Below are 17568 nucleotides of genomic sequence, written 5' to 3' on the forward strand. Positions count from 1 at the left end.
AAACATGCACCATATCTTCCTCAAGATCCTCAAAATTACTTCTGATCTCAGAAAAGTCTTTGGAAAATTCCGGCATTCTCTATATCACCACCAGCAAGTCGCAAGTGTTTTCAATTAGTGACTTGGCGAATTATCGGATAAAATTAAACTCTGGTGACACCACTCTAGTCTGGGATATAGTACATGGTCAATAGATCTTCCCACTAACACATTTCGCGGCGCCAGACTCCACTTTTCAATATCACACATAATTCTCCGATGGTCGCTACTTGGCTATGCGTAACATACGAGCATCTTGCCATAGCGAACATGTGACAACCATAGATTCAAATCAGATTAGACAGCAAGATTAAAACCCCTTTATCAAAAGACTTAACAACGGTGATCAAGTAGGCGGGAAAAGAATATTCACTCCTTGTTGTTTGTTTTTTTTTTTTTTAATTTTGCGCCAAAAAAAACTTAAAAGGACAAACCTAAGGCTTTTCACAGATTTTTCAAAGGTATCGAAATATACTATGCCAAAACCTAAAGCCCTGTGACTTATCAGAAACTTCTCATTTGATTTTTTTTATGATCCTAAGAAAATTTGATTCGCAAAAAATAAGACCAACATATCTAATGTACTCATTAAAAGATACTTTGTCCTCAATTGAGGGATCATTTTTGTACAATTTAATGTGAATAGCACACAAATTGTATTGCACATTTATCTGCTAGATGTTGGGTACGTTGATTTGACATAATAAATTAGTGGTTGCTAGTTCTGATAGATTCAAACTTGTGAAAAAATTTCTAGAAAACATTTTTAATATCCAACATAGTTAACCTGAGAAACCAGCAACTCCATGGATATATCTACACAACCTCTTTAAGCTTTTTATATGCATAGCTATGGGTATTCTATTTAAATTTTCAAACTTAGTGCCATCAACTTAAGTAGTCCTTGATATGTTCTACTGATAAGTCAGTGAGTCACTAATGATATCTAAGACATGGAAACAAATAGATTCTTATTACGGGCTGGCGTATTTATTGCTTATGGGCACTAACATACTGCAGATCTTTACTTTTGCATTAGAAACCTTGTGACTGTTAAGCAGTACAAACTTAATAATTTTACTACCTAGATCAATGGGATCAAGAATGCTTTCGAGCACAGATCTAGGTCATTTCTTGATTTCCAACTCTTCAACTATTTTTTGTCAAATTTTCACATAACTCTTGTATCACTTCCAATCCTCCAGTAAAATTCATGTTTACTTTGTGTTCTTGTGCTGTAACTTTTTAAGCTAAGCCAAAGCTTTTTGATGTCTGAGTTTCAGGCTTGCATGCTTATCTGTTTAATGAAATACATTATATGATCTTTTTCTTGTTGACATGATGAATTTTGAAGAATGCACTGGTTTAGGTCTAGCCCTTTTTCGTACTTCATTCCTGTATTTGTAGAAATGTTTCTTTCATACTGTTACTTGAATTTGTAATAGTAGCTTGGATAGTTATGGACATTTTAATCTGTAAAATATATACCCCCACTTGGGTCTACTCACCATGTCATCATTCTAGAAAGTTAATTTACAACAAGGTAGTGCATTGTAACATTGTACATGTGTATTTTTGTTGTAGGTACATGTGTATTTCTGTTGTAGTCAAGGAGAGGGATTTCTCTTCGAGCATATTTTCATAGGTACATGTGTATTTTTGTTGTAGGTTTTTATGATAATATTGAAGATGGAAGTGAATACTATTACTATCATTATTATTTTTTATGCCAAAGTTCAACCATAATATAAAAGGGAGAGTCTTTGCTCAAGTGTTTTTTCTTAGTGATTTTTTGATGATAAGTGTTCAAAAGAGTCTAGTTGCAAAAAGAATGTAATGTACTTGTTGTTTCATTTTATTGAAAGTGTGTAGATGCATATTTATCATTTAGAATGTTGGTCTATTGTAACAACTATTATACTTTTTGTTATAGTAATGAAAGAAAAGAAAGGAAATGTATATGCATAAGCTATAGTTGTAAAAGCTTAGAAGAAATAATAATGACAAATTTTTTGTTTTATAAATATAGTTGTGTTGGTATCATATTTTTCTTGTATTTTTGTTTTAATAATACATAATTATATTGTATCATTTAGACAACAGTTTCATATTCAAAAAAAGAACAAAAAGAAAAAAAATTGAGTGTGTTTCTCTCTTCAACTCTAGAACATTCAACTTAAACATCAACACATAAAGATAATAATTTGGAATCTGGTGTGTTTAGTGCTTGGAGTTGTACCCTCAATACCTACGCCATGTGGGCTATAAAACATGATATTCATGTGATTCTATGTTAGATGATGATGATGATAATGAATAATCACCATCTACTACTAGCTCATGTAGTGATAAAAGGTCTTCAATGCACCTCTAACTACAAGTATGCCATGGAAAACTTGTGATGGAGATTACTCCTCAAACTAATAGACTATCATGGAAATTTTTTGATGAAGATGACACCTACAAATACTGGACTATCTTCAAAAACTTATGATGAAGATGGCACCTAAATTTACTAAACTATAATTGAATTGATGTACTTTGGATCCTTCACTGAAAGTCTCTGTAATTTTGTTAGAAGATGATTTATCTTCTAGTTCAACCAAAAGAATCTCTCTCCTATATTTCAACATTACATTTAATTGTTGCATTGCAATTAGGTCTTCCCTACAAAGGTTTCCATTTGGATGAATAACAAACTATCATGGAAAAATTGTGACAACGATGCCACCTGCAACTATTAGACTATCATAGAAAAATTGTGATGAAGATGACATTAAAAACTATTGGACTATCATGTGTAGAAGTCACAAAATGATTCCAACATATGAAATTAAGTGTACTACATAGGATAGTGATGACTGAATTTCCATGCCCTCCAAATTTGGTGGTTGTAACATTTATATCAATTTCATTTGTGGGATACACACTCTTGATAAGTTAGTTAGCCTTGCGACTAAGGTCGATGGGGAATGTTGACACATGCAACCTGGGCATGAGTTTGAATTTGGTATTTCCTTGGGGATATTTACTTATTTTCCAAATAGAAGGTCTCATCTCCACTTTGTCTGTCATGATAAGTTGTCACAGGTTTTTTGAATGAATTTATTTTCTTATGTGTATTTCTTCTCATAGAATGAACTTAGCCGAATGAAGTTGAACATGTGAATGCTTGATGACCTGGTTCAAGAATATTGTGTATATAGAGGCCTTGTACATTCTAGTATAATTTCTCCCTCATATAAGGTCACTTATGGATTCAGGAAAATGCAAGATGCATTTTCAAAGGGTATCTTTTGTTAGTTTTGAGACACCAATAATTATTGAAATAAATAATTTATCCTCAGCAAGATATTACTTCAAATTGTCATAATCTGTGACTTTTGTTGATAGGTTTAGACATCTCTCTCACAAGTAGATCATTGAAGCTAATTACAAATGATACCAATCCATATAATACATGCTCAAAGGAATTTTCTACTATTAACATTAGGAGTGGATAAGAGTAGGTAGTTATTAAAACCATTTCAAATGACGTGGTGATGTATGAACTCCCATTAAATTTCTCACATAAGCATGATTAAGATGTTGAATTGAGATCTCCAATCGAACATGTTCATGGTAGTGAAGCTTGCAGCTCCAGCAAGACTTGTCATACTGATAAATTAGGAGTACACCTAGAAAATCATCCTAGGTGGAAAGGGAGACATAATGAGAGTGAATCACAAGGGAATTTAATGGTGGATTCTACCAAACAAAGAGATCATGCTTATCATTTCCTCTAGCAATTATTATGTAAAACATCATTAAAATAATTGTTCCCTTTGACAGCGTCAAAGAGTGTATATATACAATATTTTTGAAGTTGGTTTGTGCTAAATGAACCTTTTGTGATGAAGTCTTGTAAATATCTTGGTTGGTACAACTACAGATTTCTTACTGGCTTTGTACTAGTACCCAAGATTAACATTGGTGACATTAGTAGAATTCCAAGTTTTGCTCTTGTATTCCTATTAATTGTACTTGATTGTTGAATATGTTAAAGAAGAAACAAATGCCATTTAATTTACAGACTGGAACTGACCTGAATTGCTTGATGTATTTTTTAAATGTTGAGATGCATATACTAAGAATTTTTTGTTGCTGTAGGCCAAGCCACAGCTGACAGACAAGTCAAAGATTCCAACTATTGTGGATCCTGTGATTAAAGAGTTGCTGAACTTGAAATATCTTCAGCAAGTAAGTATATTTTCCTGTGAAGAAAGACCATGCCTGACAGTATGAACCCAGAACAAAATAAATCTGAAGAAAACCTGATAAATGTTATTGTGCTTGCAAAAAGTGTAAGGGCTTAAAGAATCGAAGAATTCTAATCACAACAGCCCAGAGTCATTGTAGGCAATATGGTCATGTTGAAGGGGGCCACGATTTTCGTCCATTTCTGAATGTGGATTTCCTACTAGAGGAACATGGAGGTGTGAATATCCAAGCTGAGGATAACACTCCCATGGAAGAAGATGATAATGTGCCAGAGGACATGATTGAAGAAGATGGTATTGAGGCAAGTGATGAAGAGGCTCACAATGATGGTACTAGCAAATCTGATAATAATGATGAAGATGGTCTTGATATACCTTTACTTGAGAAGGCACACGAGCCCTTATACGAAGGCTCCCAAACAACTCTACTATCGGCTATAGTGTTGTTGGTGAACTTAAAGGTTATGAATAGTATATCCAATGTAGCAATGGCTCATATGCTAAGGTATGTCATTTTTGTCATCTTCAATGTTAGCATACAATTACTATTCGTTATATTAACAATGCATATTTGTTGTTGTAGGTTGATTAGTGAGTTTTTGTTACCACCATCAAACATTTTGCCTCGTTCGTACCGAGAATTATCTAACATTATGGATCAGATTGGAATGAAGTATCAGACAATACATGCATGTCCCAATGATCACATTCTATATCATAAACAACATGAATTTGCAATAGAATGCCCTGATTGTCATGTTAGTAGATATCGGTCAGATCAAATAACAAAAAAAGTGCCTCACAAGGTTCTTCGGTACATTTCCATTATTCCACTTCTTGAACGGTTATTCAGGTGCACTAGCTTGGCACAAATTATAGATTACCATGCACGCAATAGAAGTCAGGATGACTTTATGCAAATGCTTGCCGATGGTTCTACATTTAAAGAGATAGAAAAAACATGGTCACACTTTAAAGAAGAACCTCATAATCTAAAACTTTCATTGGCGGCGGACGGTGTCAATCCATATGGAGATATGAGATCTGTTTACTCAGTATGGCCTATTTTTGTTATTAACAATAACATTCCTCCTTGGATGTCCATAAAGAGGGAGCACATAATGTTGTCAATGATTGTGCCAAGTATTTTTTTATTCTATAGTTATCTAAATTAATTTATAAATAGTGCATGAAAATGGTTATAATAATTACATAATGTTTATGTTCATTCAATTGCTAGGTAAATACTAAGTTAAAGATATGAATGTGTATATTGAGCCCCTAATTGATGAGTTGTTGAAGTTATGGAATGACATCACTATATATGACATCTCTAGACCGATAGGACATCGACAATTTCAATTCCATGCAATGCTTGTATGGACAATACATGATGCCCCTGGGCTAACTCATTTTTGCGGTATGTTATATTGTTAAGATTACATATTTTTGGTATGTTATAGTGCTTACACATTACTATCAAATGCTTAAGTTGCGCGTGATCATTGTACATGATCTTTTCGGTCTTCAGACAAAAGGAAAATTTGCATGTTCAGTTTGTGGTCCGAAGATGAAATGCCATCATTCGAGAAGTTTAGGAAAGCAAGTGTTTGATGAGTTTAGACACTTTCTCCACCATAATCATAAGTATTGAATTGCCGAAAAAAATCTTTTCAATGGGAAAGAAGAGACATCATCAAGGCCACGAAGTATGACACCTCATTTATGGAAGTTGGAATACAATCGACTAAATCGTCGAGGTAATGTCCAATTGGTCATCTGAAGTTTACAATTTGTATTTAGATATTGTCTTATATTTACTAATGCTGTAACTGATGCTCGTGAAGGTCGTCAAGGCATCAATGACCAACTTCCTAAAGGAATGAAAAGTTATCCTACTCAATTTAGTAGGTTACCATACTACAAGGATCTCCCAATCGCGCATTTGTTTGATGCTATGCATATTGAAAAGAATGTAACAGAGACACTATGGAAAATGTTGGATGGAAGGCATGATAGAGAACAAATTGCTAAAATTTGTACTGACATTCATGAATCTAATCATGCACTAAAAGTTTTCATTGAATCGAATAGGAATGGAGACCGCATAAATACAAGTGCCCTTCCTTGGTTATTAACAGAGCAACAAAGTGATGCATTAAAAGAAGTCATAAAAAATACAAAATTTCCAATAGGATTTGTTGCAAATATAAGCACTCTTCTATCAAAGAAAGGTGATTTTGGGCCAGGGTTGAAGACACATGATTGACATACCTTCCTCAAGGTAAGTCATGTTTTCTATTTACAGTATATTTGTAAGATTGAATGTAGTACCAGTTGCATTATTCAATTATATATTGAAATGATCATTTTTTAATGATTGCAGTTCGTCCTACCTCTGTCCCTTCCACAACAGTATTAAACAAGTTATATATGATCTTGGAAAATAAATGAGGTTAGAAGAGTATTTTTTTTTAGATTTGTAGCTTTTTATTTGAAATCTATTGTATAATTTTATTTGAAATCTCCTCTATGTGTTTTTGCATGTTGAATCTCTTTTGGGTGGTTATCATCTAAAGAAATTGATAAAAAAGATATAAAATATTGGAAGAGAAAAATTCCACAGCTTATGTGTGAAATGCAAAAGTGTTTACCTCCAACATTTTTCAATGCTCAAGAACACTACCTCATACATCAAGTTGAGGAGATTGAATTGTGTGGACCTGTACAAGCTAGATCAATGTGGATGGTTGAGAGGCACTTGAAATTTATGAAGGGCTTGGTTCGACAAAGAGCATGTCTTGAGGATTCTATGATAGAGGGATATATGATATACCAGACCATGGTGTATATCAGTGAATATCTTTCAAAGTTTGTACCAAGTATCCATGTAGATCGCATTTGGGATCCCAACTGTAATGACAAATTCAAAGGGGAGTACCTAACGAGGAAAGGTAGATTGAGGAGGGTGACAGGTAATTATAAGTTTTTTTTTGTAATTTAACAATTCTTATCCATCATCAATATATATAAGTTGTTTCTAACTAGTGTAATTGTCTTCTTTATAGTTGGTCGTGAGTGGGATGCACTACACTTGCACATTGCAAACAATCTTGATTGGATGACAGTGTGGATTGAACAGTCTCAAGAAAATGGTTGCTCATTAACATGGGATGGTGTTGCATTGTTGGTTAAAGAAGCTCATCATAATGGAGATCCCAATGTTACACCAATGGTACTTGATCTAATATATGGTTTAAGAGATACAAAGGTATGCATAAGATTACTAATCATGAGACATAAGTTTAATATCAACTCACAGATCAATGAGAAGATTCTTGACATGTTTGAATAATTTCAGGTCAAACACCACAAAGCTATGTACTACCATGGCTATAAATTCCACACACAAAAGTTAGATGAAACGAAAAAAATGTGTGATTCCGGGATAAGTGCTATCTTCGCGGTCACCAATATTTCATCTAGAACTGACATACATCCTCAACAATCTGAAAATTGATACTATGGCATTTTGGATGATATACTTGAGTGCAACTTTGATTCATTCAAAATAGTTCTATTTGTCGTCAAATGGTTTAGGTTACGACTGAATTGAAATGATCCCGATAGGACTGTTATTGAACACGACAGTGGATTTACTATGATTAATACAAGGTCATTTGAGCCAGTCGGAGATGAGCCCTATGTTCTTCCAAGTCAATGCGAGCAAGTGCTTTACTTTGGTGTTTCAGACAAACTAGGTTGGTCATTTGTTGTTAAACATGACCCAAGAGGAAGGCCAGTAAAGTATAATGTGATCAAAGAAGAAGATATTGAAGAAGCACAAGAGGAAGTAAATGATTATCAAGAACGACAGTTACCCAGTCTTATAGTTGGAATATATTTATACATAAGTAGAAAACATCAGTCCATAGTAAATTGGTACATATGAAACTGAGTTTAACTATGAAAAGCTTTGTGATGCACAATTTGTTTGTTAAATTAATATGTACTGAGAATTGTTCTTTTTATTTCTTACCAGGCCAATCTTTGCTTGAGAGCAGTAGGGGAGGTGGAGGAAAAGCTCATGGAGAACATCAATAAGCTAAAGGCAGAAATGGTGAAATTGGAGGAAGTGGGACACATGGCAAGACTAAGAGATTATAGAAACAGATGTGTGAGGATGAAGATTGTATAGTATGATGCCTTCAAAGAAGTGATTTTCACGGAAGAAAAAGAGAAGCTAGATTTTCATGCCAACCTTAGCAGGCTTAACCTTGTTGCCTTTTATGATAAGTTAGAAGATATGGGGAAAACCCATGACCGAATGGGGATTATGAGTTAGAACAATGGGGATAAATATGATGGGCAATGGCTTGATGGGTTGAAGCATGGCCATGGAGTCTACAGATGGGCAGATGGGAGTTGTTATATGGGGACCTGGAGTAAGGGGCTCAAAGATGGGAAAGGTACATTTTATCTTGCATGTGGCAATCAGACTAGGCTATGCCACCTTTTGGAATCCTCGCCTTCCAATGTGGATCAGCATGACGATCTCTCCATTGATGAGCAATCTTGTTGGAAGGAGAGAAGCTCTTCTATGTCTGATTTTGAGGTTTATTTGAATACTTCTTATGCTCCTAGCTCCGAAACAACATCCTCAAAAACCCTTGAATCCATAATAGTAAGAACCTTTTCCTTTGATGGGATAAGAAGCTCAAGTAGTGAGGAATTTGATGATAATGACAAGGGTGTCAGAACTTGTGATCCCGAAATTTTTCCTGTGCAATCTACTGTCAAGAGAGAATATGTTCAAGGAGTTTTGATTAATGAGGTATCCAGAATAAATGTGCCTTCCAAGGCTGTGAAAAGAGGGCATAAATGGCAGCCAAATGAAAGTAAGAGACTGGGTGAAATTATCTATAAAGGGCACAAAAATTATGACTTAATGCTCAATCTGCAATTGGGAATTAGGTTCGCATATTTATTTACATATTCACGCATATGACTAGCGACTTGCTCAATATTTTACATTTATATGGATATGCCTTGTAATGTTTAATGATTTTGCTAACAAGAAATTCAGAGTCAGACTAAAAAGAGAATGAAAAATGTATATGTGTAATATTTGAATGATGAAAACAATATGATTTTAAAATGTGTATTTATTTTTAGTCAATTTCTTGTTATTGAAGAAGATTGTATTGAGATATACTGTTGAGTTTGTGTGTTTGTCCCTATACATATTGGATTCACAAAATTTTGAATTTTCCACACTTGGTTTTGGGTGTACAAGAGATTTACATTTTAAACACCATGTATACTAATTTAGTCTCATCTATGCAATTTTTTCAATTAGTCAAAGAAAGTGGGAGTTATTGTTCTTAGTTTATTTGGCAATTTTTGTCAGCATCCTTAGAAATTGATGCATCTTTGTATCTTAAGATGCTAGCTGTAACTAAACAAGTCCTTTAAGCTATACATTTAGGTGTGGTAGCCAACTAATGCTAGTTGTAAGGTACACAAATTTTATATTGTGGGATTCCTTAGTTTGCCTTAATGTTCCACAGGGTTTCAGCATCCTATTATTTTTCTTTTCTTCATTGTTTACCAGTGTGACCATTTTACAGGTACTTCTTTGTATGCTGCCAAATTACTATAATCATTTCATACTTATGAAAGCACATTGATCACTAAATTTTTTGGTCTACATAGTATCAAAGCAGTAGGAGGACAAAAGGTATTTTCTATACCTTCTTACTCTGTTTTTCATTTAATCATTGACATAATATGTCAATTTTTGGTAACTAGATGTTATTTTCAAAATTAAACATGGTGAGTGGGCTTAAAGTGGCAACTTGGTGGGGCAAGTTGGCGAGCCGACTTAGCGAGGCCACTTAGAGATGCGACATGGCGAGCTGACTTGGTGAGCAAGCTCGATGAGCGGACCTCAAGATTGACCTTGATGAGGCACTTTGGTGGGGTGACTTGATGACCGAACTCAAAGAGTCAACTTGGCGAGCATACTTGCACTAGTACATTTGAGTTCAATTTTTGACCTTTATTAGTCGAATTTTCGACCAAATTTGACCAACCCATTGGTGAAATTTTTTTTGCTTGAAATTTCAACCAACTCACTGGTACATGATTTTTCTCAATTGTATAACTAATTATATATTCTTTATATTAGTTATTGTCGATGTTTTTGCAGCATTCTATAAAACAGTTCACATGTCTTGCCTATGATCCGACATTTTACATGCATCCTACTCTCTCTCATTCAGCTAATAATGGATTACGCAGAGTGATCTGAAACCATGATGCTAAAAAACACACAATCAAATCTAAAATGAACTTGCACTACAAATGGATTGTGGAAATATGATATTGGTAAAATTGCACGAATGTCTATGAGGACAATCACAACTTAAACATATATTTGTCTTGGTAGACATGCATGTAAAATTAACAATATTAGATTTCCGTAATCCATTTGTAGTGCAAGTTCATTTTGGATTTGATTGTGTGTGTTTTTAGAATCATGGTTTCAGATCACTTTGCGTAATCCATCATCAGTCGGATGAGAGAGTCTAGGATGCATGCAAAATGTCGTATCATAGGCAAGACATGTGAACTATTTTATAGAATGCTTGAAAAAAATTTACACCTTCTTGTTGGTGGAAATTTCCACCTTCATTGGTTGAAATTTCCACCAACGCCTGGATTTTTTGACCTTTGTTGGTGGAAATTTCCACCAACGCTTAAATTTTTTTCGACCTTTGTTGGTGGAAATTTCCACCAACACCTAAATTTTTTTCTACCTTTGTTGGTTGAAATTTCCACCAACGCTTAAACTTTTTTCTACCTTTATTGGTCGAAATTTCCACCAATGCCTCAAATTTTTTCCACCTTTGTTGGTTGAAATTTCCACCTTCATTGGTCGAAATTTCCACCAACGCCTAAAATTTTTTCTACCTTTGTTGGTTGAAATTTCCACCAACGTGCAAATTTTTTTCTACCTTTGCTGGTCGAAATTTCGACCTTCATTGGTCAAAATTTCGACCAATTCCTGCATGACCTTAGATAATGGCTTGTTGGGTTTCCGACCAATAGATTGGTCGAACTTTCAACCAACTAGTGAGTTGGTCGAAATTTTGACCAAAAAAATATCGACCAATGGGTTGGTCGAATTTGGTCGAAATTTGGTCAAAATTTGGGTCAAAAATTCAACCAATAAAGGTTAAAAATTGAACCCAAATGTACTAGTGAGGGGTCTCGGTGATTGTAATAATGCTACTCCAAATTGGAGATTGTATTATGTGTTGGAAGTGGTGTTATCTTTGATTAACAAATTTGAGCAAGTCACAATTAACCACATCTATAGAGAAAGGAGTAGTTTAGTGGATGGTTTCCCAAGAGGGGTGTCAAGGGCAATCATCTTAAACTTACATTTGGAGGAAGGTCAGTTAAAAGCTTCAAAAGTTCAACAAGACTAGGTTTGTTGAAAGAACACACTGCCAAATTGTACTCTATTGCTTAAAAAATGGTTTAGTCAATAGAAACCCAAGAGAATTCGGGTTGGGTTTATCAACAAAAATATTGTGAAAAATTGATGGCCTAGGAAGTGAGGACTGCTTAGCAGTGGGTGAGGAAGAAGACGAATTAGTGGAGGAAGAAACAAAGATAGTGGGAAACAATGAGTAGGAAGCGAAAGAGGTGGATAGGAAGTAGGAAGTAACAGAGTTTGAGAAGCATACAAAGGACAAGTCAAAGGATGGAGAGGAAGAGTTGGATGACTCCAGATATTGAACCCACAATAGGGCGAGGAGGGAAAATGACCTTCAATAGAAGATAATCTCCTTACTTTGTTTTGTTTTGCTTTTTGCAAAAGTGATATTGTAGCTCCTAATTTTTTATCTATTAGATCAGGTTTTAGACTAATGGAGTCAACTTGAAATTTAAACTACTTAGGTTAGTTAAAATGTGACTTCTAGAAAATGTGTACTTTGAGAAAATATATGACTTTAAACTATGTTGTTTTTATCACACTTTGAACCCTTATTTAGCAATATAAAAATAGATCTCTAAGTAGAAAATATAATATTTAACTAAAGTATATGAAATATGTTAATTAATTGAATTACTTAAACTAGATCAATATAATAAATATGAAATATATTAATTAATTGTATCACTTAAATTAAAGTAATATAATAGTCTATTAAATATTAATATATGAAAACATCCTAAATATATTAAAGGTTTTATGTTTTAATATTAGATTAAACCAAAAAAAATTGTACTTATAAATTTTTCTAATTATAATATAATTTTTTCTACCAAATAAATTGATTATAATTTTGTATTATATAATTTATATTAAAAAATTATAAATTATATTAAATAATATAGATTTAATTTACTAAAAGTAAAATATTGAAAACTAAAATTAAAAATCCATACTAACAAATGCGCCTAAACTATACATTGGTCTTTGGGAAAAAAAAATCTCCATAAAATATTTTTTTTCTTCTAGATGCTAAAAGTTGGTAAAGAAAAACAAACAAAAAGTAATATTTTCAGATATTCCCTCCTCAATTTGTATAATTTATCCATTAATAATATACAATGGATATATATACGAGCTTGTACAATTTAATTGATCTAATTACTCTCTCTTTTTTCTTTTTCGTTTCTTAAAAAAAAAACCTGCTAATAACTCATAAATAGTTTTTAAAATACTAAATTATAAACCCTTCATTCCTTCTTTGACATCTCTAAGACCCCGTTTGGTTGCTGGAAGATGAGGGCCAAAACTGGGTTATCAGGGGTAAAATCAAGTTTTGAGAAAAATATGGGCGTTTGGTTGGTTAAAATTATACTCTGGTTTTCAATTTCATCTTCCAATTTTGGTCAAAAATTGGAAGATGTTTCTTCCAATAAAAAGGTGGAATTCGAAATTAAAACCAGGTTTTGAATTTTATGACAGATTTTTTAATAATATTGTGAGGTCCACGGTATATTCATCTTCCGTGTCAACCAAACAGACTATTGACTTTGCAAACCACAAAACCAGGTTTTCGAAAACCTGGTTATAAGATAACCTGATTATGCCGCAAATTCATCTTCCCCATCCAAACGGACATGACGGCCCGACGAAACTTCTCATCCTCTACTTTGAAAGCCGTTTCAGAGCTTCTGGAAAGAAATTTAGAAGAGGCAGCAGATCAGGAACTTTTCATAAAAATTCGGCGCATTTGAGAGAATATTTTCCAGCATATGCGTGGAAGAGTCCTAAGAACACGTAACGCCCATTTTTCGAGCTTCTGAATGCCCCCTGCGCATTCTACTGTTTTCAATGGCATATTCTCCCTCTCCAACCCTATTTCAACGCATTTCTCTGCCTCCTCTTTCAAAACGATCGAGATCTTCTGGAAAGCAATTGAAAACAGGGAGCAGATCAGGAATTTCACATCAAAATACCGGGCATCTGAAACAATGTCTTCCAGCATATGCCTGGAAGATTCCTACCACATATTACCCCTCTTTCAGGCTACTAGATCCCATGCGCATTCCGCTTTGTTCAACGGACTCTGAGATGTTGAGCATGGAAACAGTAGTAGTTTTTGATTTTGATCTCACAATAACAGATTGTGACAGCGATCCATGGGTTATGGAACGACTTGGGGCCACTGAACTCTTTGAATATTTGCTTCCCACTCTTCCATGGAATACTGTCATGGTAAGAAACCCTAGGAATTGCAGACGTGATTTGTACAACATATGCTGTTTGTATTGTTTTTTGGGGATTTTGATTGTGTGAGGTTTTTAATAAATGTTTGAGATGAAGTTTCATGATCCACCATGCATTGCTTTTTGCTTTCCACTATCTGATGATGGATCATGGATTTGATCCAAAATGTTGAGGAAAAAATTGTTCAGAACAATGTGTGCTAACCCTTGCAACGTTTTAGCAATTTAGTTTTTGAAAGCCTGGAGTTGTTAAGCGTTGGATTATTTTGTGGGTGCAGGACAAAATGATGGGCGAGCTGCACGAACAGGGGAAGACCATAAGTGACATTGAAGCAAGTTTGAGGACCATTCCTTTGCATCCAGAGGCCATCAGGGCCATCAAATTTGCCTTCTCTGTGGGGTGAGTTTTAGATTGGGTCGATTTAATGGTGTAGGCCTAAAAAATTATTTTCTTATGTTTGAGATGTTTTCTTGCGGTTTTAGAGTAGGTCATGGTTTTTCCTTTTTAGGTGTAATCCTTCTCACGTGGTTGAGCTAGCTTTTTTCCATTCTTTGCAATGGGGTTTAGTATAATTTGTCCTTGGGACTAAGTCGTCTTCTGTTGGTTGAGCTTTGCAGAGATTGTTTTAATGGCTGTATTTAATTCTTGGCTTTTGAACAGATGTGATCTTCGGATTGTGAGTGATGCTAATCTCTTCTTCATAAAGACCATCCTTGAGACCCATGATCTGCTTCAGTATTTTACAGAGATTAAGACAAACCCTGCTTTTGTTGAGGAGAATGGGAGATTAAGGATTTGCCCATATCATCCTTTTACAGTTGCTCCTCATGGCTGCAATCTCTGCCCTCCCAATATGTGCAAGGTCATTATCTTTCTCTTACATATACTTTTTGCCAGGACTCTAGCAGAAGTTTTTTAGGTTTATTCTCAATGCTCTGTTATGTATTGCAGGGAGCAATAATAGAGGAAATGCGAAATTCCATAGAAGATGGATTTAACAAACGTTTTATTTACCTGGGAGATGGCAGCGGAGATTTCTGCCCCACCTTGAAATTAACAGAAAGAGATGATGTTTTGCCAAGAAAAGAGTCAGAGACTTAACCGCTGCATTATCTTCTGTTCAAAGCATTCAATATGTTTAATTCATCGTTCGTTTCTGATTGTTCTCAGATGTTCCTTAGAAAATTAGTGAAATTTCAGATAATTTAACATTATTTGATGGAGTTGATTGTTCTTAGATAACATTTTAAAGATCACTGAAATTTCACTAAATTTAAGATCATTAATTGATTTGATTGGTGCTTCCATGCCCATTTTAAAACAATACTAAAATTTCAGTGAATTTGTTTGATTGTTTATAGGTATCCACTGTGGAAGCTAATTGAAAAGAATCCGAGTATGGTGAAGGCTAAAGTTCACGGATGGTCTAATGCCAAGGATGTTGAGGACTTGCTAATGAAACTGCTTAAACCATGCTGAACCATCAGACGCTGCAATGGCCCCACTTTTGTTCTACTTATGTCTGTTATTTTTTCTGGAAGTATGGTGAAACGGAAGTATTCTCCATGTGCTAATATTATTGCAATATGTTGTGATATCAAACGTAATCCAATCAATTCTAAAAATTGATTTTGTAACTTATTGCAATACATGATGTGGAAAATGGAGTGGAATAATAGTATATATCAACTAATGATTTTATTCTTTGTTCACACAGTATGTCATAGTATGTGTAAGTGGTATTTTACAATTCAAAAAGCTATTCGAGTGAATTATAAAAGCATACGCGTATATAGATAGGAGCATAAGCCTTGCTTATTGCTTATACAACAAATGTTTGGACAAGAAAATAAAATATGATAGTAAATTCTACATGCACTTTTGAACGAGTAAACTTTAATACTCATTAAGTATTCAAATTCTCACTACCCTTAAGGTCCGTTGTTGGAATAGGAATAAGAAAATAGGAATAGGAAATGTATTTTCTGTGTGGTATCTCAAATCGGAATATTCAGGTAAACATATTCCAATTTTGCTCCTAAAATGAGCTAATATCCATTCCAAAAAATAGTTGTTAATGGAATGGGCCATTCCGATTCTCAATCTGATTTTTAAAAAAAATAAAAAATTTGGTTAAATTTTTTTTTAAATTTTTTGTTTTTCAAACATTTTTTTTAATTGTATCTATTTAAAAAAATACAAAACTTCACCTTATTCCATTTTTGTACAACCAAACAAAAGAGTAACATATTCTCAATCAAATACTAGATTAACCGAACATGAATGGGATTGCTCTTTTCCATTCTCATTCCACGTTTCCATTCCTATTCTAATTTTTTTATTTCTATGCTGACAAACAAACGAGTCCTTACAAAAATAGTTTAGCCTCGAAGAAATAAATCTTAATGATAGATTTCATTCACACTGGCACCTTGAACAATGTAAAGAGGGGGCATAGTGCATCTAATTTCAAGCCTCCATATAGAGTGGGGTGCATGTCTAATCTACCAAATAATTGGTACGCTTTATTGTAGACCATTTGTAAAAGATAAACTTCATTTTTAGGTGCTCTCCCTAGTGGCACAAACATGTCCTCTCTGGATTGAAGATTTATGCTCCATTTTTATTTTGTTCATGTCTGATAGGCACATACATACTATCAAACTAATCAAGATGATCATCTTGAACAACCATAGAAGAGCCACCCTCTTCAATGTAATAATAAGCTTAATTCAAAATGAATTCATCTTGAATTATTTCATTTAAGTGATGACTAGCTTGCAACCTAGAATGAGTGATAAATCCTTGGCATTAGAGGATAAAATTGATTATAGATGCCTATCACACAAAAAAGACTCCTAACCTTCACATTGTAGTTATATACCATAAAGATGCTAGACACAAACATTTTCAAAACAATATGAGCCCTTCAATGCACCCACAACCATCATATATTAAAAAAAAACTCAAATTACAAAATGTGTAAGGACTCAAAAATGCATTGTATATGTGATGTCCCCTAATTGGGTTTAGTCTCGTACTCATCCTATTAATGCCTTATTATTGCACTATCAACCTATAATAGCTAGGTGAACATCATAACTTATTAAACCACTTTAAGCTAACAACCCTTGCATGCCCTTATCAATTACAATTTTCTATTCTAAGGGAGTTTGGAAGATATAAAATAAGTTTCTTCAAAGAACTTAGGCTATGGTGACAAATTGTTGTAGATGGTCCTTCCTTGATCTCTTTATTGGCCAAATAATCAAACATGGACTTTAACCTCCTTTTACAAAGCTAAAATCATGTAGAATCAAATTTTCCTTTCTAATTTGTAAATTATCTACATACATACATACATACGTACATACATACATACATACATACATACATACATACATATATATATATATATATATACATTCAGCTCACCAAAGGATATTCTCTACTATTATATTCTTTTTTTTTTAATCCATTGTTGATATTAAACTTACTAAAAACTATATTCCTATT

The 17568-nt window shown here is 33.9% G+C and overlaps 1 protein-coding gene across 1 annotated transcript; it reads left to right on the plus strand.

Moving 5' to 3' along the window:
• Positions 1 to 13404: 13404 nt before the first annotated feature.
• Positions 13405 to 15764, plus strand: LOC149564203 (thiamine phosphate phosphatase-like protein). The gene is made up of 5 exons (XM_089827276.1): positions 13405 to 14040; positions 14330 to 14451; positions 14713 to 14914; positions 15004 to 15140; positions 15414 to 15764. The coding sequence occupies exons 1-5, from the start codon at positions 13657 to 13659 to the stop codon at positions 15529 to 15531; spliced, it is 963 nt and encodes a 320-aa protein (XP_089683402.1). The 5' UTR covers positions 13405 to 13656; the 3' UTR covers positions 15532 to 15764.
• The last annotated feature ends 1804 nt before the right edge of the window (positions 15765 to 17568 follow it).

This window comes from Cupressus sempervirens, chromosome 4 (genome assembly GCF_028749045.1).
Source record: "Cupressus sempervirens isolate cs-2001-9-10 chromosome 4, ASM2874904v1, whole genome shotgun sequence".
Classification (NCBI taxonomy): Eukaryota; Viridiplantae; Streptophyta; class Pinopsida; order Cupressales; family Cupressaceae; genus Cupressus; species Cupressus sempervirens.